The sequence below is a fragment of the Lolium perenne genome, chromosome 3, assembly GCF_019359855.2.
Source record: "Lolium perenne isolate Kyuss_39 chromosome 3, Kyuss_2.0, whole genome shotgun sequence".
Classification (NCBI taxonomy): Eukaryota; Viridiplantae; Streptophyta; class Magnoliopsida; order Poales; family Poaceae; genus Lolium; species Lolium perenne.
The window spans coordinates 222312589-222340036 of NC_067246.2; the positions used below are offsets into that span (position 1 = coordinate 222312589).

Sequence of the window (27448 nt, forward strand, 5' to 3'; positions counted from 1 at the left end):
CGAAGATGATGTTGGCTTGCGAAATCCTAGGTATTGTTCCTCACCTGGCTGAAATGATGCATGAATTGATACATCGTCTCGCCTTTTCCTAGCAAATTTGGCGCAGGTCATTGAGAGTGGAGTGGCGGTCTGCAGTAGGCTTGAAATTGGCCATGAACTGTTGGCAGAGGTCCTCCCAGGAAGAGACGGACTCCTCCGGGAGGTTCATGAGCTAGGAGCGGGCAATATCCTTGAGCGCCATAGGGAACCAATTCGCCAAAACCTTTTGGTCTCCCCCCGCGGCCTCAATGCTCACGATGAACAGCTGTAGGAACTCCGTCGGGTCCCCGTGGTCGTCATAGCGAGCAGGCAGATCTGACCGAAACTTGGGTGGCCACGAGACGCGGTGGAACTCCTTGGTGTAGGCGATGCAGGCCCCCATGCAGACAGGCGTCCCAGCTGGGTGGTCGCCTTGTCCTGCAGTCGCAATCTCCCGGAGGATCCTCGCTTGGCGCTCGTGTGGTCGTTCGGGCTGTCGCTCGAACCCAACATGAGCGTCCTCGGGCGTCCTCAAGTGTTGGAGATATGCCCAAGAGGCAATAATAAAAGTGGTTATTATATATCTTTATGTTTATGATAAATGTTTATATACCATGCTATAATTGTATTAACCGAAACATTGATACATGTGTGTTATGTAAACAACAATGAGTCCCTAGTAAAGCCTCTTAACTAGCTTGTTGATTAATAGATGATTAGTTTCATAATCATGAACATTGGATGTTATTAATAACAAGGTTATATCATTATGTGAATGATGTAATGGACACACCCAATTAAGCGTAGCATAAGATCACGTCATTAAGTTATTTGCTATAAGCTTTCGATACATAGTTACCTAGTCCTTATGACCATGAGATCATGTAAATCACTTATGCTGGAAAGGTACTTTGATTACATCAAACGCCACTGCGTAAATGGGTGGTTATAAAGGTGGGATTAAGTATCCGGAAAGTATGAGTTGAGGCATATGGATTAACAGTGGGATTTGTCCATCCCGATGACGGATAGATATACTCTGGGCCCTCTCGGTGGAATGTCGTCTAAATAGCTTGCAAGCATATGAATGGTTCATAAGAGACCACATACCACGGTACGAGTAAAGAGTACTTGTCAGGAGACGAGGTTGAACAAGGTATAGAGATACCGATGATCAAACCTCGGACAAGTAAAATATCGCGTGACAAAGGGAATTGGTATCGTATGTGAATGGTTCATTCGATCACTAAGTCATCGTTGAATATGTGGGAGCCATTATGGATCTCCAGATCCCGCTATTGGTTATTGGTCGGAGTGAGTACTCAACCATGTCCGCATAGTTCGCGAACCGTAGGGTGACACACTTAAAGTTGGATGTTGAAATGGTAGAACTTGAATATGGAATGGAGTTCGAATATTTGTTCGGAGTCTCGGATGGGATCCGGACATCACGAGGAGTTCCGGAATGGTCCGGAGAATATGATTCATATATAGGATGTCATTTTATGTGTTTGAAAATGATCCGGTGCATTTATGGAAGGTTCTAGAAGGTTCTAGAAAAGTCCGGAAGAAAGTCACTTTGGAAGGCGGAGTCCCGAAGGGACTCCACCACCATGGCCAGCCAACCCTAGGGGGTGGAGTCCCAGGTGGACTCCACCTAAGGTGGCCGGCCACCCCCTCCCAAGGGAAGGTGGGAATCCCACCTCTAGTGGGAGTCCTAGCTTGGGTAGGTTTCATGTGATATGGAAGGTTTTGGTTTGGGGTCTTATTCGAAGACTTGTAGACCAACTCTTGGGTGTTCCACCTATATAATGAGGGCCAAGGGGAGGGGGCCGGCCACCACAACAAGCCACAAGCTGGCCGCACCCCTTGAGGCCGGCCACCCCCTCTCCCCAAACCCTAGCCGCCCCACTCCTCCTTCTTCCCCACACGCTTAGCGAAGCTCCGCCGGGATTCTCCACCGCCACCGACACCACGCCGTCGTGCTGTCGGATTCAAGAGGAGCTACTACTTCTGCTGCCCGCTGGAACGGGGAGGTGGACGTCGTCTTCATCAACAACCGAACGTGTGACCGAGTACGGAGGTGCTGCCCGTTCATGGCGCCGTGATCAAGATCTTCTACGCGCTTTTGCAAGCGGCAAGTGAACGTCTACCGCAGCAACAAGAGCCTCATCTTGTAGGCTTTGGAATCTCTTCAAGGGTGAGACTCGATAATCCCCTCGTTGCTACCGTCTTCTAGATTGCATCTTGGCTTGGATTTCGTGTTCGCGGTAGGAAATTTTTTGTTTTCTATGCTACGTTATCCTACATCAAGATGATCTGGCAGCTAGCCTCGGCAACCTGCGGGGATGATGCCACACGCGAAGGTACCCGCGGCACTTGCTGAACGACTGGCTGCGGTGAGACGTTCTGAGCGGGGCGCCTGCCGCGCCCCCTCACCAGCTCGGTGATGCGTGTAGACCAACCATCCCGCTCGGCACCTGACGGGGGGTGGTTCAACAACTCCTGAGCCAGAAGGATGCGAGCCTCCTCCGTGAGCTGCTCCGGAGCGTTGGGCTCAGAGATGACGAAGGAGGTAAACCCCCGCGCCGAGGGAGATTGAGGCTCCCCCGACGGGCGGAAGGAAGAACCTTCCTCGTCGTCGGTCCATAGCTCCAGCTCTGGCACCTCAGGAGCACGACGCTCGGGTGGCTCGGGAGCCCCCGGGGCGTCGCATCCAGCGAGCTTGGAGGCGGAAGGAGCACGACGTCGAGTAGTTTCAGAGCGAGCGCAGCTAGCCACACGACGACGCGTGCGCTCGTCGCGAGTCTCCACCTGCCCGGACATGTTGACGACGCTGACGGAGAAGAACGGCGATAGATTGAGCCCCCTACCTAGCGCGCCAAATGCCAGAGATTCGTGCCGCTTAGGAACACGGGTATCACCGAACCCGAGAGGTTTGAACGCTGGGGACTCAAGATCACGTCGCCGCCTTACCGACTATGGCACTGCAGAGAGAGAGACACAATAGTTACCCAGGTTCAGGACCCTCGGAGAGGTAAAACCCCTACGTCCTGCCTTGGTGGTTGTATTGCAGGTCACAATGGAGGTAAAACGCCTTCTTGACATGTAACTGTCGCAAACTCCATCCCCTATATACTGAAATAGCCAAGACAAGTCGAACAGTTTCTATTTTGATAACAAGACTGAAGGTCTCTTCATAATAAATACCATAGCGTTGCATGAACCCCTTTGCATCTAGGCGAGCGCTTTGTATCTGTCAATGGAACAATCTGCCTTGCGCTTGACTTTGTATATCCATCGACAATCAGGAAAAGCCCCAGTTGAACCTGGGTGCACGTGAACCTAGGTTGGAAATGCATTTTCAAAATGTGAAAAAATTCTGAAATAAAAATATCGGGGTACATATGCATGTTCCATGTGTGCGTAGAAAGTTTTCGTGGAGAAACCACTTTTTTATTTCAGAATCTAAAAAAGACAAAATACGTCACATATATACTGCTATATAGCCCTGTAAAATTTCACTTTTTTGCCGAGGCAAAATAAAATGTTTTTTCAGAACGAAACTCATGTCCAGGGCACATATTTGAGATCATCTTTGCAATCATTTTGTGTTTCAATTTTTGAAACATGTTTTGACATCACAAACCCACTTTTGAAAAGTGGGTTCACATACACCCAGGTTTACAAAAGCCGGTCTCCAAACAATCATTAACATTTGTGGTTGTATGTGGAGGAACAAGCCTCCATGTTTTATTTTTCATTAGAGCACCGTACTCCTCATTCATCGCATTGGACCAATTTGGATCACTCAAGGCTGCATGTAAGGTAGCTGGTTCATCTGTGACAGCAGACATACCCCATCGAACAGTGCCGTCAGTGTACTCTTTGGGCTTTTTAATCCCTTTGGATGCACGAGTATCCGGTCGGTGAGAACCAGAAGCCGCAGAAGATGGCACATGGGAAGATGGAGCAGAAGATCCGGGTGCATGCGAGCTGTTGGCAGCATCTGCATGCGAGCTGGTGGACGTGGTGGGCAACGCGCTGGGCGTGGTCCCTGTCCCCCATGACGTCGCAGAAGAGGGCGCAGGAGTTCCTGTAGGCTCGGGTGTGGCCGACACATGCGCCCGTGTGCTGGAGGAACGAGCCGCAGAAGATTCGAGGGCGCAGCGACCGGGTCTGGCAGGAGGCGGGATGTCTCCGCGGGCGCCAGAATGCTGACGAGCCTTCAGGACTACCATGTGAGGGATCCGAGGTGGATCGTCCCATCCCAATGAAGATTTCGTCAGATAATCTGTTTCATGTTCTAAGCTGCTGTCCTGTAGTGCAGAAGAGACAAAAAAAATCTGGGGCATGTTCAGGAGCACTATTTGGACCGAAATTTTCAGCAAAAACTCTAGCTGTAACCTGCACATCACGAGGAGTACTAGAAGCGGGATTATCAGTAGGAAAATTAGCCATGTGTGAGTCATGAATAATTGCATCTCCATGATTAGAATTACGAAGAGATGGATCAAGGAGTAAGATTTCTTTACGAAGTAAAGCGCCAGCATTTGGATGAAGGGCTTGGAAGGGAAAAACAGTCTCATCAAAAACCACATCACGAGAAATATAGACACGTTCAGAGGAAACCTCTAGGCACTTGACACCCTTGTGACGGGACTGTACCCCAAAAACACACATTGTGTAGAACGGAAAGCGAACTTACGCTTGTTATAGGGACGTAAGTTGGGCCAACATACACAGCCAAACACACGGAGAGAACTATAGTCAGGTTTAGTGCCAAGAACACGATGAACAGGAGTGTCGTGGTTGATAGTTTTGCTTGGAAGCATGTTTATGAGGTATGTGGCTGTAAGAAAGGCTTCATCCAAAATTTTAGGGGCATATGAGCATTAGCAAGGAGTGCAAGGCCTACTTCAACAATATGACGATGTTTTCTTTCAGCAGAACCATTTTGTTGATGCGCATGAGGGCATGAAACATGATGAGATATGCCCTGTGCTTGAAAGAGAGAGTTAAGTTTTTCATATTCACACCCCCCGCCCAATCAGATTGTACCGCAAGGATCTTTCTATCAAGTTTACGTTCAATGAGCTTTTGAAAGTTAACAAAGGCAGCAAAGGCATGCGATTTTTTCTTGAGAAAATATATCCAAGTAAACTTGCTATAATCATCGATAAATCTTACATAGTAATCATGACATCCAAAGGAGGTGGGAGAAGGACCCCATACATCAGAAAAGACTAATTGTAGGGGTGCAGTGGATACACTGGTGGACACATGATACGGAAGTTGATGACTCTTGGCTCGTTGACATGCGTCACAAACCGACTCGATAGTAGACTCTTTAACAAAAGGTAACTTATTCTTGCTAATTATCTGCCTAACAATAGGTAAAGATGGGTGATACGCGTACAACACGCGTCCGTTGGGAACCCCAAGAGGAAGGTGTGATGCGTACAGCGGCAAGTTTTCCCTCAGTATGAAACCAAGGTTTATCGAACCAGTAGGAGCCAAGAAGCACGTTGAAGGTTGATGGCGGCGGGATGTAGTGCGGCGCAACACCAGGGATTCCGGCGCCAACGTGGAACCTGCACAACACAACCAAAGTACTTTGCCCCAACGAAACAGTGAGGTTGTCAATCTCACTGGCTTGCTGTAACAAAGGATTAGATGTATAGTGTGGATGATGATTGTTTGCAGAAAAACAGTAGAAACGATTGCAGTAGATTGTATTTCAGTATAGAGAATTGGACCGGGGTCCACAGTTCACTAGAGGTGTCTCTCCCATAAGATAAACAGCATGTTGGGTGAACAAATTACAGTTGGGCAATTGACAAATAAAGAGGGCATGGCCATGCACATACATATTATGATGAGTATTGTGAGATTTAATTGGGCATTACGACAAAGTACATAGACCGCTATCCAGCATGCATCTATGCCTAAAAAGTCCACCTTCAGGTTATCATCCGAACCCCCTCCAGTATTAAGTTGCTAACAACAGACAATTGCATTAAGTATTGCGCGTAATGTAATCAGTGACTACATCCTTGAACATAGCACCAATGTTTTATCCCTAGTGGCAACAGCACATCCATAACCTTAGAGGTTCTTGTCACCCCTCCAGATTCACGGAGACATGAACCCACTATCGAGGATAAATACTCCCTCTTGGAGTTACTAGCATCAACTTGGCCAGAGCATCTACTAATAACGGAGAGCATGCAAGATCATAAACAACACATAGACATAACTTTGATAATCAACATAACAAGTATTCTCTATTCATCGGATCCCAACAAACGCAACATATAGAATTACAGATAGATGATCTTGATCATGTTAGGCAGCTCACAAGATCCGACAATTAAGCACAATGGGGAGAAGACAACCATCTAGCTACTGCTATGGACCCATAGTCCAGGGGTAGACTACTCACACATCACTCCGGAGGCGACCATGGCGGTGTAGAGTCCTCCGGGAGATGATTCCCCTCTCCGGCATGGTGCCGGAGGCGATCTCCTGAATCCCCCGAGATGGGATTGGCGGCGGCGGCGTCTCTGGAAGGTTTTCCGTATTGTGGCTCCCGGTACTGGGGGTTTCGCGACGGAGGCTTTAAGTAGGCGGAAGGGCAGGTCAGGAGGCGGCACGAGGGGCCCACACCACAGGGCCGCGCGGCCAAGGGGGGGGCCGCGCCGCCCTAGGGTGTGGCCACCTCGTGGCCCCACTTCGTCTCCTCTTCGGTCTTCTGGAAGCTTCGTGGCAAAATAGGACCACTGGCGTTGATTTCGTCCAATTCCGAGAATATTTCGTTACTAGGATTTCTGAAACCAAAAACAGCAGAAAAACAAAGAATCGGCACTTCGGCATCTTGTTAATAGGTTAGTTCCAGAAAATGCACGAATATGACATAAAGTGTGCATAAAACATGTAGATAACATCAATAATGTGGCATGGAACATAAGAAATTATCGATACGTTGGAGACGTATCAGCATCCCGAAGCTTAGTTCTGCTCGTCCCGAGCAGGTAAAACGATAACAAAGATAATTTCTGGAGTGACATGCCATCATAACCTTGATCATACTATTTGTAAAGCATATGTAGTGAATGCAGCGATCAAAACAATGTATATGACAGGAGTAAACAAGTGAATCATATAGCAAAGACTTTTCATGAATAGTACTTCAAGACAATCATCAATAAGTCTTGCATAAGAGTTAACTCATAAAGCAATAATTCAAAGTAAAAGCATTGAAGCAACACAAAGGAAGATTAAGTTTCAGCGGTTGCTTTCAACTTGTAACATGTATATCTCATGGATATTGTCAACATAGAGTAATATAATAAGTGCAATAAGCAAGTATGTAGGAATCAATGCACAGTTCACACAAGTGTTTGCTTCTTGAGGTGGAGAGAAATAGGTGAACTGACTCAACAATAAAAGTAAAAGAATGGTCCTCCATAGAGGAAAAGCATCGATTGCTATATTTGTGCTAGAGCTTTGATTTTGAAAACATGAAACAATTTTGTCAACGGTAGTAATAAAGCATATGTATCATGTAAATTATATCTTACAAGTTGCAAGCCTCATGCATAGTATACTAATAGTGCCCGCACCTTGTCCTAATTAGCTTGGACTACCGGATCATCACAATGCACATGTTTTAACCAAGTGTCACAAAGGGGTACCTCTATGCACTTTGTACAAAGGTCTAAGGAGAAAGATCGCATTGGATTTCTCGCTATTGATTATTCTCAACTTAGACATCCATACCGGGACAACATAGACAACAGATAATGGACTCCTCTTTTATGCATAAGCATGTAAGAACAATTAATAATTTTCTCATATGAGATTGAGGATATATGTCCAAAACTGAAACTTCCACCATGGATCATGGCTTTAGTTAGCGGCCCAATGTTCTTCTCTAACAATATGCATGCTTAACCATAAGGTGGTAGATCTCTCTTACTTCAGACAAGATGAACATGCATAGCAACTCACATGAAATTCAACAAAGAGTAGTTGATGGCGTCCCCAGTGAACATGGTTATCGCACAACAAGCAACTTAATAAGAGATAAAGTGCATAAGTACATATTCAATACCACAATAGTTTTTAAGCTATTTGTCCCATGAGCTATATATTGCAAAGGTGAATGATGGAATTTTAAAGGTAGCACTCAAGCAATTTACTTTGGAATGGCGGAAAATACCATGTAGTAGGTAGGTATGGTGGACACAAATGGCATAGTGGTTGGCTCAAGTATTTTGGATGCATGAGAGGTAATCCCTCTCTATACAAGGCTTAGGCTAGCAAGGCTTATTTGAAACAAACACAAGGATGAACCGGTGCAGCAAAACTCACATAAAAGACATATTGAAAACATTATAAGACTCTACACCGTCTTCCTTGTTGTTCAAACTCAATACTAGAAATTATCTAGACCTTAGAGAAACCAAATATGCAAACCAAATTTTAGCATGCTCTATGTATTTCTTCATTAATGGGTGCAAAGCATATGATGCAAGAGCTTAAACATGAGCACAACAATTGCCAAGTATCACATTACCCAAGACATTTATAGCAATTAGTACATGTATCATTTTCCAATTCCAACCATATAACAATTTAACGAAGAAGAAACTTCGCCATGAATACTATGAGTAGAAACTAAGGACATACTTGTCCATATGCTACAGCAGAGCGTGTCTCTCTCCCACAAAGTGAATGCTAGGATCCATTTTATTCAAACAAAACAAAAACAAAAACAAACCGACGCTCCAAGCAAAGCACATAAGATGTGATGGAATAAAAATATAGTTTCAGGGGAGGAACCTGATAATGTTGTCGATGAAGAAGGGGATGCCTTGGGCATCCCCAAGCTTAGACGCTTGAGTCTTCTTAGAATATGCAGGGGTGAACCACCGGGGCATCCCCAAGCTTAGAGCTTTCACTCTCCTTGATCATGTTGCATCATACTCCTCTCTTGATCCTTGAAAACTTCCTCCACACCAAACTTAGAGCAACTCATTAGAGGGTTAGCGACAATAAAAATTAACATGTTCAGAGGTGACACAATCATTCTTAACACTTCTGGACATTGCATAAAGCTACTGGACATTAATGGATCAAAGAAATTCATCCAACATAGCAAAAGAGGCAATGCGAAATAAAAGGCAGAATCTGTCAAAACAGAACAGTTCGTATTGACGAATTTTATCGAGGCACCAGACTTGCTCAAATGAAAATGCTCAAATTGAATGAAAGTTGCGTACATATCTGAGGATCACTCACATAAATTGGCATAATTTTCTGAGTTACCTACAGAGAAAACAGCCCAGATTCGTGACAGCAAAGAAATCTGCTTCTGCGCAGTAATCCAAATCTAGTATGAACTTTTCTATCAACGACTTTACTTGGCACAACAAAACACTAAACTAAGATAAGGAGAGGTTGCTACAGTAGTAAACAACTTCCAAGACACAAAATAAAAACAAAATACTGTAGGTAAAAACATGGGTTGTCTCCCATAAGCGCTTTTCTTTAACGCCTTTCAGCTAGGCGCAGAAAGTGTGTATCAAGTATTATCAAGAGACGAAGTGTCAACATCATAATTTGTTCTAATAATAGAATCAAAAGGTAACTTCATTCTCTTTCTAGGGAAGTGTTCCATACCTTTCTTGAGAGGAAATTGATATTTAATATTACTTTCCTTCATATCAATAGTAGCACCAACGGTTCGAAGAAAAGGTCTTCCCAATATAATGGGACAAGATGCATTGCATTCAATATCCAAGACAACAAAATCAACGGGGACAAGGTTATTGTTAACGGTAATGCGAACATTATCAACTTTCCCCAAAGGTTTCTTTGTAGAATGATCAGCAAGATTAACATCCAAATAACAATTTTTTATTGGTGGCAAGTCAAGCATATTATAAATTTTCTTAGGCATAACAGAAATACTTGCACCAAGATCACATAAAGCATTATAATCAAAATCTTTAACCTTCATCTTAATGATGGGCTCCCAACCATCCTCTAGCTTTCTAGGAATAGAGGCTTCGCGCTCTAGTTTCTCTTCTCTAGCTTTTATGAGAGCATTTGTAATATGTTGCGTGAAAGCCAAATTTATAGCACTAGCATTAGGACTTTTAGCAAGTTTTTGCAAGAACTTTATAACTTCAGAGATGTGGCAATCATCAAAATTCAAACCATTATAATCTAAAGCAATGGGATCATTATCCCCAATGTTGGAAAAAATTTCAGCAGTTTTATCACGAGCGATTTAGTGGTTTTAGCGATTTCGGGCAGTTTCTCGCGCTTTGCATTAGAAGTGGAAACATTGCTAACACCAATTCTTTTATTATTATTAGTAGGAGGTGCAGCAACTTGTGTAGCATTAGCATTACTAGTGGTGGTAATAGTCCAAACTTTAGCTACATTCTTCTCTTTAGCTAGTTTTTCATTTTCTTCTCTATCCCACCTAGCACGCAGTTCAGCCATCAATCTTATATTCTCATTAATTCTAACTTGGATGGCATTTGCTGTAGTAACAATTTTATTTTCAATATCCCTATTAGGCATAACTTTCGATTTCAAAAGATCAACATCGTGACAAGACTATCGACTTTAGAAGCAAGTATATCAATTTTCCCAAGCTTTTCTTCAACAGATTTGTTAAAAGCAGTTTGTGTACTAATAAATTATTTAAGCATGGCTTCAAGTCCAGGGGGTGAATTCCTATTATTGTTGTAAGAATTCCCATAAGAATTACCATAGCCGTTGCCATTATTATAAGGATATGGCCTATAGTTGTTACTAGAATTGTTCCGATAAGCATTGTTGTTGAAATTATTATTTTTAATGAAGTTTACATCAACATGTTCTTCTTGTGCAACCAATGAAGCTAACGGAACATTATTAGGATCAATATTAGTCCTATCATTCACAAGCATAGACATAATAGCATCAATCTTATCATTCAAGGAAGAGGTTTCTTCGACAGAATTTACCTTCTTACCTTGTGGAGCTCTTTCCGTGTGCCATTCAGAGTAGTTGATCATCATATTATCAAGAAGCTTTGTTGCTTCACCAAGAATGATGGACATAAATGTACCTCCAGCAGCTGAATCCAATAAATTCCGCGAAGAAAAATTCAGTCCTGCATAAAAGGTTTGGATGATCATCCAAGTAGTCAGTCCATGGGTTGGGCAATTTTTAACCAAAGATTTCATTCTTTCCCATGCTTCTGCAACATGCTCAGTATCTAATTGTGTAAAATTCATTATGCTACTCCTCAAAGATATAATTTTAGCAGGGGAATAATATCTACCAATAAAAGCATCCTTGCATTTAGTCCATGAATCAATACTATTCTTAGGCAGAGATAGCAACCAATCTTTAGCTCTTCCTCTTAATGAGAAAGGGAACAATTTTAATTTTATAATGTCACCATCTACATCTTTATATTTTTGCATTTCACATAGTTCAACAAAATTATTAAGATGGGCAGCAGCATCATCAGAACCAACACCAGAAAATTGCTCTCGCATAACAAGATTCAGTAAAGCAGGTTTAATTTCAAAGAATTCTGCTGTAGTACCAGGTGGAGCAATAGGTGTGCATAAGAAATCATTATTATTTGTGGTTGTGAAGTCACACAACTTAGTATTTTCAGGGGTAGCCATTTTAGCAACAGTAAATAAAGCAAACTAGATAAAGTAAATGCAAGTAACTAATTTTTTTTGTGTTTTTGATATAGCAAACAAGATAGCAAATAAAGTAAAACTAGCAACTAATTTTTTTGTATTTTGATTTAGTGCAGCAAACAAAGTAGTAAATAAAACTAAGCAAGACAAAAACAAAGTAAAGAGATTGGGATGTGGAGACTCCCCTTGCAGCGTGTCTTGATCTCCCCGGCAACGGTGCCAGAAAAAGAGCTTGATACGCGTACAACACGCGTCCGTTGGGAACCCCAAGAGGAAGGTGTGATGCGTACAGCGGCAAGTTTTCCCTCAGTATGAAACCAAGGTTTATCGAACCAGTAGGAGCCAAGAAGCACGTTGAAGGTTGATGGCGGCGGGATGTAGTGCGGCGCAACACCAGGGATTCCGGCGCCAACGTGGAACCTGCACAACACAACCAAAGTACTTTGCCCCAACGAAACAGTGAGGTTGTCAATCTCACCGGCTTGCTGTAACAAAGGATTAGATGTATAGTGTGGATGATGATTGTTTGCAGAAAAACAGTAGAACAGTATTGCAGATGGGTGTATTTCAGTATAGAGAATTGGACCGGGGTCCACAGTTCACTAGAGGTATCTCTCCCATAAGATAAACAGCATGTTGGGTGAACAAATTACAGTTGGGCAATTGACAAATAAAGAGGGCATGACCATGCACATACATATTATGATGAGTATTGTGAGATTTAATTGGGCATTACGACAAAGTACATAGACCGCTATCCAGCATGCATCTATGCCTAAAAAGTCCACCTTCGGGTTATCATCCGAACCCCCTCCGGTATTAAGTTGCTAACAACGAGACAATTGCATTAAGTATTGCGCGTAATGTAATCAGTGACTACATCCTTGAACATAGCACCAATGTTTTATCCCTAGTGGCAACAGCACATCCATAACCTTAGAGGTTCTTGTCACCCCTCCAGATTCACGGAGACATGAACCCACTATCGAGCATAAATACTCCCTCTTGGAGTTACTAGCATCAACTTGGCCAGAGTATCTACTAATAACGGAGAGCATGCAAGATCATAAACAACACATAGACATAACTTTGATAATCAACATAACAAGTATTCTCTATTCATCGGATCCCAACAAACGCAACATATAGAATTACAGATAGATGATCTTGATCATGTTAGGCAGCTCACAAGATCCGACAATTAAGCACAATGGGGAGAAGACAACCATCTAGCTACTGCTATGGACCCATAGTCCAGGGGTAGACTACTCACACATCACTCCGGAGGCGACCATGGCGGCGTAGAGTCCTCCGGGAGATGATTCCCCTCTCGGCGGGGTGCGGAGGCGATCTCTGAATCCCCCGAGATGGGATTGGCGGCGGCGGCGTCTCTGGAAGGTTTTCCGTATCGTGGCTCTCGGTACTGGGGGTTTCGCGACGGAGGCTTTAAGTAGGCGGAAGGGCAGGTCAGGAGGCGGCACGAGGGGCCCACACCACAGGGCCGCGCGGCCAAGGGGGGGGGCCGCGCCACCCTAGGGTGTGGCCACCTCGTGGCCCCACTTCGTCTCCTCTTCGGTCTTCTGGAAGTTTCGTGGCAAAATAGGACCCTGGGCGTTGATTTCGTCCAATTCCGAGAATATTTCGTTACTAGGATTTCTGAAACCAAAAACAGCAGAAAATGACAAGCGGCACTTCGGCATCTTGTTAATAGGTTAGTTCCAGAAAATGCACGAATATGACATAAAGTGTGCATAAAACATGTAGATAACATCAATAATGTGGCATGGAACATAAGAAATTATCGATACGTTGGAGACGTATCAATGCCATCTTGGAACATAAGAAATTATCGATACGTTGGAACATAAGAAATTATCGATACGTTGGAGAATATTTCGTTACTAGGATTTCTGAAACAAAAAACAGCAGAAAACAGCAACTGGCACTTCGGCATCTTGTTAATAGGTTAGTTCCAGAAAATGCACGAATATGACATAAAGTGTGCATAAAACATGTAGATAACATCAATAATGTGGCATGGAACATAAGAAATTATCGATACGTTGGAGACGTATCAATGGGCGACCAAGATGGCTATGCCACTTGTAATACGAAGGCTTGGAGACAGCAAAGGCGTGCTTCTGAGACTGGTTGGAGGACACCAAGGATGATATGAGTGGATAGATACCTCTGACACACCGCCCTCTATGTATGATGCGCCACGTAACCTGATCCTTAATCAAGAAAAAAAGGGTGAAATTCTATGAATACACCGTTATCATATGTGAAGTGATGGACGGAGAGTGGGTTTTTAGAGGCGTGGGGAACATGCAATATGTAGCGAAGATGGAAATTCTGAGCAGGAGTGCAAACTAAAGAGTGACCAACATGGGAAATTTCCATACCTTGACCACTAGCAGTGTTGACCCGGTCATGTCCTAGATACTTGTCACGGACCGTCAGCTTATTGAGCTCGATTGTGATATGGTTTGTTGCACCAGTATCGGAGTACCAGTTGGTATCCACGCCATAGGTAGCCACGTGAGCCTCCTTGTCATCGACGAAGTCACCATCTTCAAAACGCCACAAGAATGTCTTGGCCGGGTGGCCTTCTTTGTTGCAGATTTTGCATATGACGTCAACCCATGGGGCAGTGCGACGGCATCGTCGTCCACGGCCACGCCCCCCTCCTGGAGGAGCACGACCAACACCACTGCCTTGAGCAGAGGGACGATCATCACGATGATCTTGGTGCCGATCGTTGCGGCGATCCCCACGGTCACTGCGGTCATCGCAGTCGAGTGGATAAGCGGCCCCGGTGTTGGCGGTTGGCGGTTGGTGAGGTTGGCAGAGGTGTCAAAGTCATTGTCGGGGAGCCGTGCAGTAGCTCCTAACACTGTTCATACGCGTTCAGTTGGGCGTAGAGATGACTGGAAGAGATGGGCGTCATCATGACGCCAAGGGCGGCCACGAGCACGTTGTAGGGCGCACCAAGACTGGCAAGGATGAAGGAGACATGCTCCCTAGTGGTGATCGTGCAACCTGCAGCAGCAAGCTCGTCGACAATACCCTGCATCTTTGTGAGATATGCCGGCGTGCTCAGATTCAGCTTCTTGGTATTTGCCAAAGCGATGCAGAGGTTCGTGACCTTGGATTCGCATTGAGAGGCGAACATCTCCTCAAGGGCCTGCCATACTCCGGCGGTGTGCTCGATCCTATGCACATGAGGTAAAACCAAAGAGGAGAGCGATTGGAGGAGGTAGCTTAGGACTGTTTGATCCCGGTAGATCCAGGCGTCGTAAGCTGGGTTGGGCACCGTCTTCGGTGTCTTGTCGGTGGCATCGGCCTCCGGTGTGACCGGCAGCATCTTAGGAGGAGCGACGCCGGTACCATCAAGGACACCGAGCTGTCGAGCTCCACGGATCGCCGAAGATCCTGGGCGCGCCAACCGGGAAAATTGGGCCATGTCAACTTGTCAGTCGGCGGATTGCAAAGGTGGATCATCGGAGTGGTGGATGAAAAAGCCATGGATCGGAGCTACGGGACGGCGGCGGCGGGCGGGTGGAATCTAGGGTTCGGAGCGATCAGTTTTGTCGGCGAAGAGGCCGGCCTGATACCATATCAAACGTGCGATCAGGTAGAATATGCCTACTCGGATACATGCCGAGGTAGGATGTTGTTCTATTTGTAGTAGGGAGATATACAAAGTTTGTATACATATATGACAAGTACTAGTACGTATAAAACTGTGGACTACTTTGTCTAACACATTTTACATGCTCTTGGCCAAGTAGTTACTAACTAAAATATAAATATCAAACGAGTAGTAAAACTTGTAGCATAACACTTGATGATAACATATATCATATCATTGGGCTGTTGGTTCAAATTTCCATCTCGCTGTAATTTTGAAGGGAGGGGTAAACTTTAAACTGGGTTATTATTCTAGCGTTCATCCACGGGAGAGTCTTATCCTATCTAACAATTTATAATCAAGGGAGGGATCATTCCTCCGTTGGTCAATATTTTTATGATAATACCTACCAAACGAGTAATTCAGAAGAAATATTACAGCTAGAGTGTAGACTAAATGATATAACAAAGAGAGTAGTTCAGAACAAATATTACAGTCAGAATGTAGACTAAATCATAGTAGGTTATACTCGACGGGGAATGAGACAACCGTGCCAGGAACTTGAATTCAGTCGCGCTAGACAATCTTAATTCGTTTCTCAAGATATTTCAAGGCAGTAATAATTAATCAACAATCTTTCTGCGTTGCGTGATTGCCCCAATCTGGCAACAGAGCGATACAGCGGTACTCCCGCTTGGAGGCAGCATTGACCACCCCAAGCATCCAACTCCATAAATACCCTGCAGAGACTAGTAGAGAAGTAGGAGTATCAGACTTAGAGAAAGCAGTGCGTTGTGCCCGCGAGCAAAATGGACGCAGCGGCCCCGGGGACGGGGACGGATGGCGAGACAAAGAAGGAGGAGGTCGCCATGGATCGCGGGAAGAAGGTGTCCTTCATGGGGCTGTTCCGGTACTCCGACGGCACGGACCTGCTGCTGATGCTAGTCGGCACGGTGGCCGCGTTGGCCAACGGCATGTCGCAGCCGGTTATGACCGTCATTTTCGGCGACGTCATCGACGCCTTCGGTGGCGCCACCACCGGCAACGTCCTCAACCGCGTCAACAAGGTGAGCATGTCTCTCTGCCCACCACCTTTCCGACCAGCTGGGCTTCTTCTCGCCGAGAACGGCGTTCCTTCGGGCTTACCTTGCTCCATCGAGCTTGGCCGATGCCTTTACTCTCTCGAGAAAGCTCCGGCAAATCTCGTCGACGTTTCTGCCCGAACTGGACAACATGTTTGGCTTTTTGGCGCTTGTTGCCTCTTTCGTTCCTTACCTTTTCCCAATAGTTTTGCATTCGCATCCCATTTCTGTCTATTAATTTTCTTTCCACATGGTTTCCTATCTATTTTCCCCCAAGCATACATGTTTTCATAATTTTCGAGCCTAGTTCAGATAGACGATTTTGCAATGGCTATACACTTGTTTTTTTTTGTGTGAAAGCGACGTTTGTGAAGTATCTTTTTTTTTGCCAAAAAGGACTAAGCTAGGCCCATATATTAAAACCAACCCTTATAAAAACGTTCTTATAAGAGAAGAAAATAAAACACAAGTTTTTGAAAAGTTCAGCACTATCTTTCTCATGCATCCCTTGAGGCCGCTTGGCCTCCGGGTAGCGAATTAGCTCGTGTGAGAAAAAGATTGAAAAAATTCAGGGTGCTTGTAGAAGCAGCGGTCGAGAAATTATTGACGTAGACTACAAGATGCCGACGATCACGATCTTGAGACATCACCGTCCCAAAGAAGCTATAGTGCCAAGATGAGCAGGGAGATAATCCCAACTCCGGCTAGATAGAGTGGAGGACACAAAACTCACAAATTTCCTGATAACGTTGTACTTGGCTGAGATTCATCAGGTAGAGACGGAACTTGAGGATACCCGTACGCTGCGACATCATCTCTTCTAAAGAACGTCGTTGCCGTAGACACACTTACCACACCCAGCTTAATGCCCGGAAATCGACTCCAAACTTCAGTCCATTGACGATCCTCCGAAGAAGGGCATAGATATAGGGAATCGGGTACGCTGCAGGACTTTTATTCTCATCACCGTTAATCCTCTTTCATCTGAGTCAAAGAACTCAAAGACCCAATACGATCGGAACCTGATCCGACGTTACCCCACCCTCCTGTAGTGGCCGGTGGAGGGCAGCGACGGCACCAGCGGCTGAGAGTGGATGTGATGGCCGAAAACTTGTTTTTACAGTAGCCGGTACCTACCGGAGTGACGTCAGCAGTGACATCAGCCATGTGCTGACCAATTTTTTCACAAAATTGTGAAATAAATTTGAAACATAACTGAAACATAACTGAAACACTAATATTTTTGTGAAACAAACCGTAGTGACGTCAGCAATGATGTCATCAGTTTCACTTTTTGTGAGACTGTTTCACAATATTTTCCATGTATCACTTTAGTTTCAAAAAAGTTTCACTTGTGTTTCAATTATTAGTTTTATATTAGACAAATGTCAAAAACCTCACCAATCTCAAAGCAGAGAGTGGATGGTAGATGTGACACCGACACCTACCGGCTCCTTTAAAATCGCTGCTCTCATGTGATGGCTTACTGATCGCCTCTCAACCGTTGCCTATGTTTGTGAAGTACTGAAGTTGCTTGCAGATTATTCCAATTCATTGAGATTTCACATGGCATTAAAATAAGAGATAAGCACCCACCCATAGACGGAGGAATCTTTCCATGATCAAGGATCCCAAGCTCCGCCCACGAGAATCTTGCAGTATTTTTCTCCTGAAACTCCGAAATGGGACAGAGATGATCCACTGTCACATCTGTCTTTTTTATTTATTTTTGAAACGATATACTAGCGGACATGCATGGTGTTTTGATTTGTACTGTAGGTCTAAATATATTTAAATTTATTTCCATGCACTCAAGCCAACAAAGACGGGAATAAGTTTTCACCCTGTTGCCATCTCGTTTTTGCAGGCGGTTCTAAACTTTGTTTATTTGGGCATCGGAACAGCAGTAGTCTCCTTTCTCCGTAAGTATGAGCAGACTTTGTCAAATTCATTGTGTTTGCACTTTGCAGTACCTGCCGGCTGCTGAATGCTGATTATAGTTGCAGCTAGTAACTGAACATGATTGCCATCTCAAGGAAGCAGAGTAATAATGAGTTTAGTATAAGTGCGAGAAAAAGACAGTTAATACCCTTTTTGGTTATTTTAAAATTGCTACTTTTCATCGTGGTGCAAAGTTCAAGTTGTGCTCCTAAAATTCTTTTCCAAAGAGTAAACTGTTGAATGTAGGAAGGAAAAATAGGGTCAACATGTTCTATATTTCAATTGAAGGTGAATGGAGAAACATATGAAAACTTTAACAGCAAATACAGCGCCAGAATTTTGTTGACATAGCCGAGCTGAAGGATAAGCTGAAACAGGATCCATATTCTTTTAAAGAGAAGGCTCGACGAGCCCAGCTTTGAATTAATAAAGCCATCAACCGGCCAGGAGTACAGGGTAGCACGCAACAAAGAAAAAAAGAAAAGAAAAGAAAAAGCTGGGGATACCAGCTCTAGATACAAGCCCAGGTGGTGAAAAGCTAAAGCCTACTACAAAGGAACAAGCAGACCAGGGCTAGGCTCTAAACTACAAGCTCTCTGAGAGCGCCCAAGACTTCAGCAAAACACCGGCGGCTCAGCTTGAGACCCCAAGCCCCGAGCCACCACTCCGCGGATCTGAACCATGCAGGACTAGCACACTGAGCATCCTGTCAAACAGAGGACCACCAACACCCCGAGAACTGGCTAACTACGCTAGCGAAGCCGGCGAAACTCCGGAGCTCGAAGGGGGAAGCTTCATGACAGCGCCTCCAGGAAGGAAAATGGCGCTCGCGAGCGTCATCGTTGTCGGCGCAGGCCAGCTGTGCAATGCTTACGCGGAGGCTTCGGCACCCACCCCAAGAGAACGCCTAAGTCTCAGCGCATGCCAATCACGACAAACCACCAGCTGTTGAAGAACACCGGGGTGTCTCCTGCCACGACGCACCACAGACAGCCACCCTAGGCTCGGGAATGGTCGCGCAAAGGGGAGACACACCGTCTATATGGAGCCGGGTACTGCCTGACGCATGGCCTCAAAGAAAGGGGTTTCGAGGAGGAACTCGGATGGATCACTAGTAACTAGGGTAGTAGACAGAGCCCAGGGGCAGGCAACCGGCGACAAGTTGTGTGTCATGGCCACGCCTCCAAGAAGGTGAACGGCGTCCAAGGACGTCGTCGTCGCCGGCAATGGCTAACGCCTTGCTTTGCTTTCGCAAACACCCCAACGAGCCCGCCAGCGTCCCTGAAGGTCAGGGAGTCCAGTGGTGCCACACTAGACCTGCTGGAACAAAAAACCGAGACACACCGTCCCCCGGTGGTCAAGGGTGGCCGGAGGGCAACAGGAAGGCGATGTCGGCGACCGCCACCGCACCAATGGAGCACCCCCTCCCAACCACCAACCCCACCATCCTCCGGCCGGAGCAAGCCGGAGATGGCATCTTGGTCCCTACCAAGAACGAATACAGAGGAGGCTCGAGCACTGCCAGCCCGGCCATACTCCAGCGACGGCCTCGACCCGCACCAACCTCTGCCGACGGGGGCACTGGGCAACACCTGTCTACCCAGGGACGAGACCCCTCAGGCCAACCCAGCCCGAGCCAGTCCACGCCCGGCCCAGATCTAAGCCCACCGGCCCAGATCCAGGCCCGCCGCCGCCACCCAAGGCCACGGACGCGTCGGCGTTGGGACGCGCCAGCAAGTAGCCAGCCGCGCCGCCACCTCGCCGGAACCACGCAGGCCTCGCACCGTCCGGGCGCCGTCGCCTCCTGCGCAGAGACGCCGCCCCTGCTGACTGCGCCGGCCCGCGCCGCCACCGCCAGACGAGGGGGAGAGGAGGCCCCGCCGCCGCCGGCGCCCCAGAGCTTTGCCCGGAGACGCCCTCCGGCAGCGGCGAGGGAGGGAGGAGGCGGAGGAAGGGCTGGTCGCCGGGCGGAGGTTAGGGTTCCGCCCTTCCGCTCGCGGGAGCAGGCAGGACGAAACGTTTTTTCTCACCTTGCCATCTACTCTTCAGGATCCATATTCTTATGCCATATACTTTTAATGTCAAGGAAGAATAACCGTCAAGCCACCTTTTTCTGTGCAGAGGTGGCATGTTGGACAATTACGGGCGAAAGGCAGGCAACACACATTCGTTCTCTATACCTCAAATCTGTCTTGAGACAGGATATATCATTCTTTGACGTAGAAATGACAACTGGGCAGATAGTTTCAAGAATGTCTGGTGATACTGTGCTAGTTCAGGATGCAATTGGTGAGAAGGTAAGGAGTTCCTCCAAGTCAAATGAAGAGCACATTAGTAAACTTGTGTTCATCACATTCCAACTCATATAGAAACTGACATAATTGACTAATGCAGGTTGGCAAGTTTCTACAACTGATTGCTAGTTTCATCGGTGGTTTCGTTATAGCTTTTCTCAAAGGCTGGCTTCTATCTGTTGTCATGTTGGCATGCATACCTCCAGTTGTAATTGCTGCAGCAGCAGTGGCAAAAGTGCTATCTACAATCTCTAGCAAAGGCCAACAATCATACGGTGATGCAGGGAATGTTGTTGAACAGACAATTGGAGCCATAAAAACAGTAAGTTTGGCTCACACATCAATTTAAATGAAGGCTAGTATAAACCTTCTCTAGGAAACTATGGGGGTTCTGCCTTCTTGAGTACTCACTAGGTATCTTGTGGCTATATCGATAAAATAGGTTGCCTCTTTCAATGGGGAGAAGCAAGCAATCAGAGCATACAATAAGCTCATACACAAAACATACAAGACTACTGTGAAGGAAGGACTTGCCAATGGCACTGGCATGGGTTCTATTTTCTTGATATTTTTCTCTAGCTATGGTTTAGTCATATGGTATGGTGCAAAGTTGATACTTAACAAAGGATACACGGGAGGAAAAGTCATCACTATATTGTTTGCTATCATGACTGGGGCAATGTGAGTTATTTACCTCAAAGTAGAATTCACATAAAAATGATGCTTCACATCGAATCGCTGATAGTGATAATTTCCAAATGCGTGTTGCAGGTCTTTAGGCAATGCCACCCCGTGTATGACAGCCTTTGCACAAGGACAATCAGCAGCGCATAGATTGTTCACAACAATCAAGAGGAAACCAGAGATTGATCCTGATGATAGGACTGGTAAGCAGTTAGAAGATATCAGGGGTGATGTTGAGCTGAAGGATGTGTATTTTAGCTACCCAGCAAGACCTGATCAACTGATATTTGATGGATTCTCCTTACATGTGTCTAGTGGCACTACAATGGCTATAGTTGGAGAGAGTGGAAGTGGCAAGTCAACTGTGATTAGTCTTGTAGAGAGATTTTATGATCCGCAGGCTGGTGAGGTTTTGATTGATGGAATCAATATCAAGAGTGTACAGCTCGATTCAATAAGAGGGAAAATTGGTCTTGTTAGCCAAGAGCCCTTGCTCTTTATGACCTCAATTAAAGATAATATAATGTACGGCAAAGAAGACGCAACATTTGAAGAGATTAAGAGATCTGCTGAGCTCGCCAATGCAGCAAATTTCATTGATAAGCTGCCAAATGTGCGTGAAACATTCAATAAGTTGTGTAAATCCAAGTTCTCGGGTTTGAGTCGAGTGCTAATTAAAATTTACTTTTCTATTGTATCAGGGTTATGACACACTGGTTGGCCAACGTGGTGCTCAGCTTTCAGGGGGACAAAAGCAAAGGATTGCAATTGCAAGAGCAATCATTAAAAACCCAAAAATACTTTTGTTAGATGAGGCCACTAGCGCATTGGATGTGGAGTCAGAAAGAATAGTTCAGGAGGCACTGAATAGGATCATGGTCGACAGAACGACCCTTGTGGTTGCACATCGTCTAACTACTGTTAGGAATGCTGATTGCATATCAGTTGTTCAACAAGGAAAGATAGTTGAGCAAGGTCAAGATTCCATTCCCATAACACACCTTTTATATATCACCTCTTTCGCATATTTTAACTAATTTGAGCAATTTCCTACACAAAATGTATGTTTCATATAGGTACCCATGACGAATTGGTGCTAAACCCAGATGGTCCTTACTCTCAACTTATTCGACTTCAAGAAAGTCGTGAAGAAGAGCAGAAAATAGACCGTCGAAGGTTGGATCCGATGTCTAAAAATACAAGCTTGTCATTGAACCGGTCGATTAGTAGAGGTTCTGCAGGGAATAGTAGTGCGCATTCTTCCACCCTCCCCTTCATGATGCCTGAAAAAAATGATACATATGGGGGGAATAAGACAGAGCTGCATGGTGATGGTGAGATTTCAACGAAAGCTCCTCTGGGACGGCTAGCACGTCTTAACAAGCCAGAGGTACCTATTATCCTCTTAGGATCCCTAGCGGCAGCAGTTCATGGAGTGCTTTTCCCAATGTTTGGCGTAATGATTGCCAATGCCATCAAAGTTTTCTATGCGCCACCAGATAAGATCAGAAAAGATTCTAGCTTTTGGGCTTTGATGTGTGTTGTGCTTGGTATCTTGTCGATAATCTCAATACCAGCAGAGCTCTTCTTGTTTGGGATAGCAGGAGGGAAGCTTATAGAGCGCATCCGTTCAATGTCATTTCAAAGCATTGTGCATCAAGAAGTTGCTTGGTTTGATGATCCTAAGAATTCCAGGTTTCTTATAACTTTTCTCTTGGTTTCTTCATTATGTAGATTCTGTTAGCTTTACTTTCAGGAGCTAACTGCTGAATTTTATCTTACAGTGGAGCACTTGGTGCAAGACTGTCAGTTGATGCTTTGAATGTACGGCGGTTAGTTGGAGATAACTTGGCCTTAACAGTTCAGATTATCGCTACACTTATCACAGGATTTGTCATTGCTGTGATGGCTGACTGGAAGCTCTCTTTGATCATCCTCTGTGTCATTCCATTAGCTGGTATTCAAGGTTATGCCCAAGTGAAGTTCCTGAAGGGTTTCAGTCAAGATGCTAAGGTAATCCATCAAACAAAGCCGTTAGGCTATTTCTCTAGTGATATGATATCTTGCAAATAATTACTACAGATAAATCTTTCTCTCTGCAGTTGGACATAAGCACACTGCAACTTTGACCACTAATTTACTGTAATATATTCAAAATGCACAAGAAAAGTTCTGCCTCTGTCCAAAACAACATCTTAACCGGAGGGAGTAATAATGTAGAGCATATCATGTTCAGTTTCTAACTGTCACGATAGAACTTCTAAACATTTAAATGCACATGCTTTTCTACGGTCAAAAGATATTATTGATCACATTAAACCATTCATCAACTCAGCCTGCTTCACATCTTTCCTATGCTTTCACCCTCATCTGATTTCCGCCTTTGCCGACATCATGCATCCTCTTTCATGCTAGGTTAAATACCTATCATCGTGCACTCGGCTCCATAGCCAAGCCTAGTCATGCTTTCTTTGTGACATGTGCCATGCACCAATTCATCATGGATTTTCTTGGAAGTGGTCAAATCATTTGGGTCAATTTAGTTAGCTTGTGATTTTTCTGTTGGAGGCATTTAGCAAGGCACAATAGGGAGGTGGGAGAGGAGGATGAACTACTACAAACTCCCATTTATATAATATTAGAATAAGATAAAGATGGTTCGATCAAGTTTATAAAGTGCATTCAATTCTTTAATCATGCACAGTACTCTAGATAATTATTTTTTACTATCTAAAAGTTTGCTAAGTTACTGATAATGAATTGCTGGTTCTCTAGATGATGTATGAAGACGCAAGCCAAGTGGCCACTGATGCAATTAGTAGTATCAGGACCATAGCTTCTTTTTGTTCAGAGAAAAAAATTACAACAATATATGATCATAAATGTGAAGCATCAATGAGTCAAGGAGTCAGAACAGGAATAGTTGGGGGCATTGGATTTGGTTTCTCATTCTTCATGTTGTACCTTACGTACGGTCTTTGCTTCTATGTTGGAGCACAATTCGTGCGCCATGGCCAATCAGATTTTGGTGGTGTTTTCAAGGTATGTAAATGCATTATTTCAGAAATGACATTTCTTCTTGTTCTTCAGATTTTTGGTCTTCTTCCGTGCTTTTTGAGTGGCCGTTGTATAGTTGTTATATAGCCGCTGAGTCGTTTTCCAAAAATCATGACGACTCGTCGCAACACAGCGACTCATGCCGACTATACAGCGACTTTCGTCGACTATACACTGAGTCACAGCATTGGCGACTCACTTTGGAGTCGCGACATAAAAACCATGCTTCTTCATATTCAATTTTTTCAGTCTTAATCCCTCCATCCTAAACAAGTTACTACTTCCACGAAGTGATTTCACATAGTAAGTCATCTGCAGGTTTTCTTTGCACTAGTTTTAGCGACTATTGGTGTATCTCAGTCAAGTGCATTGGCCAGCGATTCATCAAAAGCAAAGGATTCAGCTATCTCCATATTTGCTTTACTAGACCGAAAGTCTGAAATCGACTCAAGCAGCAATGAGGGTTTGACAATAAACGAGGTCAAGGGCAACATTGATTTCCAACATGTCAGCTTCAAGTACCCAACACGCCCAGATATTCAGATCTTCAGTGACTTTACCCTGCACATTCCCTCTGGCAAGGTTAGCATACTTTCCTATCCTCGTCAAATTTTTATATCTTCTAAAGCAATGTACTTAGCAATTAACTTTTATTATGGTTCTATATAGACTGTTGCACTCGTTGGAGAGAGTGGTAGTGGAAAGTCAACAGTAATCGGACTGTTGGAGCGATTCTACAATCCCGATTCAGGTACCGTTTCACTGGATGGAGTGGAAATCAAGATCTTAAACATCAATTGGTTGAGGGACCAAATGGGGCTGGTGAGCCAGGAGCCTGTACTCTTCAACAACACAATCCGTGCAAACATAGCCTATGGTAAGGATGGGGAAGTGACCGAGGAGGAGCTCATTGCAGCAGCGAAGGCATCAAATGCACATGGGTTCATCTCGAGCCTTCCCGAAGGATATGACACCACCGTTGGGGAGAGGGGCATCCAGCTATCCGGCGGCCAAAAGCAGCGGGTGGCTATTGCGAGGGCCATACTGAAAGACCCAAAGATACTACTACTTGATGAGGCGACAAGCGCCTTGGATGCTGAGTCCGAGCGGATTGTGCAGGCTGCGTTAGATCATGTGATGGTTGGCAGGACCACTGTTGTTGTGGCGCACCGCCTCTCGACGATCAAAGGTGCTGACATAATTGCAGTTCTGAAGGATGGTGCGATAGCGGAGAAAGGAAGACACGAGGAGCTGATGGATATCAAAGATGGAGTGTATGCTTCACTGGTAGAACTTCGTTCAGCGTCATCATAATACCTAGGATCAGTTTTGGTTCCTACCTCTGTGCACGTTGTACATCTTCCTTGACCCCTTTTTGTTGATGTTGCTGTAACTGTGCTCCGTAACACTTTGAGACTTGAAGAGGAATTCGAGAGGTAACCTGCTATTTTCTGTACCCATGTAGTGCAAGATTGCAAGCGCTTAGTAGAAGGAACGGTTCTGCTTCAGATTTTGATTTTGATTTGATTTGAAATGTACATTTCGCATAACCATGTGTAAATGAGTGTAAAGTTGTAACTAATACCTATATAAATATTTGAACACGTTGTAAAATGTCAACATATCCTGTAAAATTAGAGGACGCACTAGCTGTCATTTTCAGACAGACTGCAGTTAAATGTCGAAGTGTTTCAGGAAATAACAAAAAAAATCAAGACTTGTCAACGCACCTAGCACTATTTGCTACAAGAACGAAATACATTCAATTTTTCAACGAGGATGATGTGTACTTGTGCACCTGAGTATTACAGCAGAAACATAAGTTTTCACTGGTGCAATGCAACATATATCATAGAACGCCCTATCCACAAAGCGCTAGACTAATAAAGTGAGTGTGAGCTTCAGCTGAGAAGACAACTAGTGGAGATCGATGTGTCATACTGTTATCTTTGGAATCACAAACTTTGTCTGCAATTTACTAGCACAAATTTGTAGATTAAAAACAGATAGGTTCCTCCTGTGGAAGTGTGGATTCGCCATTCCCATTTCCGAAAGAGTAACAGCCAATCATTCACAGTAACAAAGACGGGAAGTCCAGGAATATGTGTATACCTTTTGGATTGGGTCAGGTCGGCTTCGGCGTGGAGTTGGAGGAGTTTGCTCCCGCAGGAGCTCGAACGTCGGCGGGACCGGGCCGCCGCCTCGGCTAGAAGCCGCCAGGACGAATCTCCGACGCCATGTCCTCCCACAGCCTTCGCCGCGGCACCGCACCGGCGAAGCGAAACGGCCATACCTCGGAAAGCGGAAATTTAAGACTACGTAACCCGCATGCGAAGACACAAAAATGTAGTAATATTTGTTTACGTAAACGCTCTGCGAACAGGTCACAAGTCACAACTCACGAGTGAAACCCACACAAAAAAAGCTGCGCTGGGGTATTTTTGTCAAAAGATCCCGACGTTTGTCATCCGAAGGACTAATCTGAGTATCATTTTCAAGTAGGGAGTATTTTATTTTCTAAGCTACATAAAAATGATAAAAGTGTGGATCTATGTATGCATATTTTCAAATCTCCCACTTTATCATATTTTATTATTTTTGTGCAGCCTGAAATATAAAGAATTTCAATTAGATTAATTTTTAACATAAACATGCCTATTTATTCATTCAAATAGAAGTTACATCATTGACTAAAAGAGGGGCTAATCTAACCATACTTGTTGATAATATCCCCGAGCTAGCCTAGCTAATTCATGAGCTATCAAGTTTGCCTCATAAAAACTATGTTCAAACTTAAGATTTAGAAATTCGGAAGCCAGCCAAGTGATAGAAGACATGAAGGATTGCAGTTGAAGCTTTATTAGAGTAGCCTCCTTCATTCATTGCAAGGGCCACATTGAGATTGTTTGAACAACATATAACTCTATTGCATTTCACTGTTTAAGCCAAAATTAAACCTTATTTCAAGGCATGTATCTCGGTCGACAGTACATCGTAGATAAATTTCAGCTTGCT

General features: G+C 44.7%; 1 protein-coding gene and 1 long non-coding RNA gene across 2 annotated transcripts; one reads left to right on the plus strand and one right to left on the minus strand.

Moving 5' to 3' along the window:
• The first annotated feature begins 16143 nt into the window (after positions 1–16143).
• Positions 16144–26055, plus strand: LOC127343469 (ABC transporter B family member 11). Its single transcript, XM_051369610.2, has 12 exons — positions 16144–16442; positions 18325–18379; positions 20520–20695; positions 20793–21014; positions 21135–21373; positions 21464–21989; positions 22078–22351; positions 22453–23071; positions 23161–23389; positions 24152–24418; positions 24752–25015; positions 25103–26055. The coding sequence occupies exons 1-12, from the start codon at positions 16185–16187 to the stop codon at positions 25745–25747; spliced, it is 3774 nt and encodes a 1257-aa protein (XP_051225570.1). The 5' UTR covers positions 16144–16184; the 3' UTR covers positions 25748–26055.
• On the minus strand, positions 22364–26741 carry LOC127343471 (uncharacterized). The gene is made up of 2 exons (XR_007877269.1): positions 26546–26741; positions 22364–22659 (listed from the first exon to the last, which is right to left on the minus strand). It is a non-coding gene; the product is annotated as an uncharacterized lncRNA (long non-coding RNA).
• Between the last annotated feature and the right edge of the window lie 707 nt (positions 26742–27448).

Coding starts and splice junctions, on each gene's coding strand:
- LOC127343469 (XM_051369610.2), top strand. CDS start 16,185: ATGGACGCAGCGGCCCCGGGGACGGGGACGGATGGCGAGACAAAGAAG. Junction 21,374..21,463: donor GCTATCATGACTGGGGCAAT/GTGAGTTATTTA, acceptor TGCGTGTTGCAG/GTCTTTAGGCAATGCCACCC. Junction 23,390..24,151: donor GTTTCAGTCAAGATGCTAAG/GTAATCCATCAA, acceptor CTGGTTCTCTAG/ATGATGTATGAAGACGCAAG.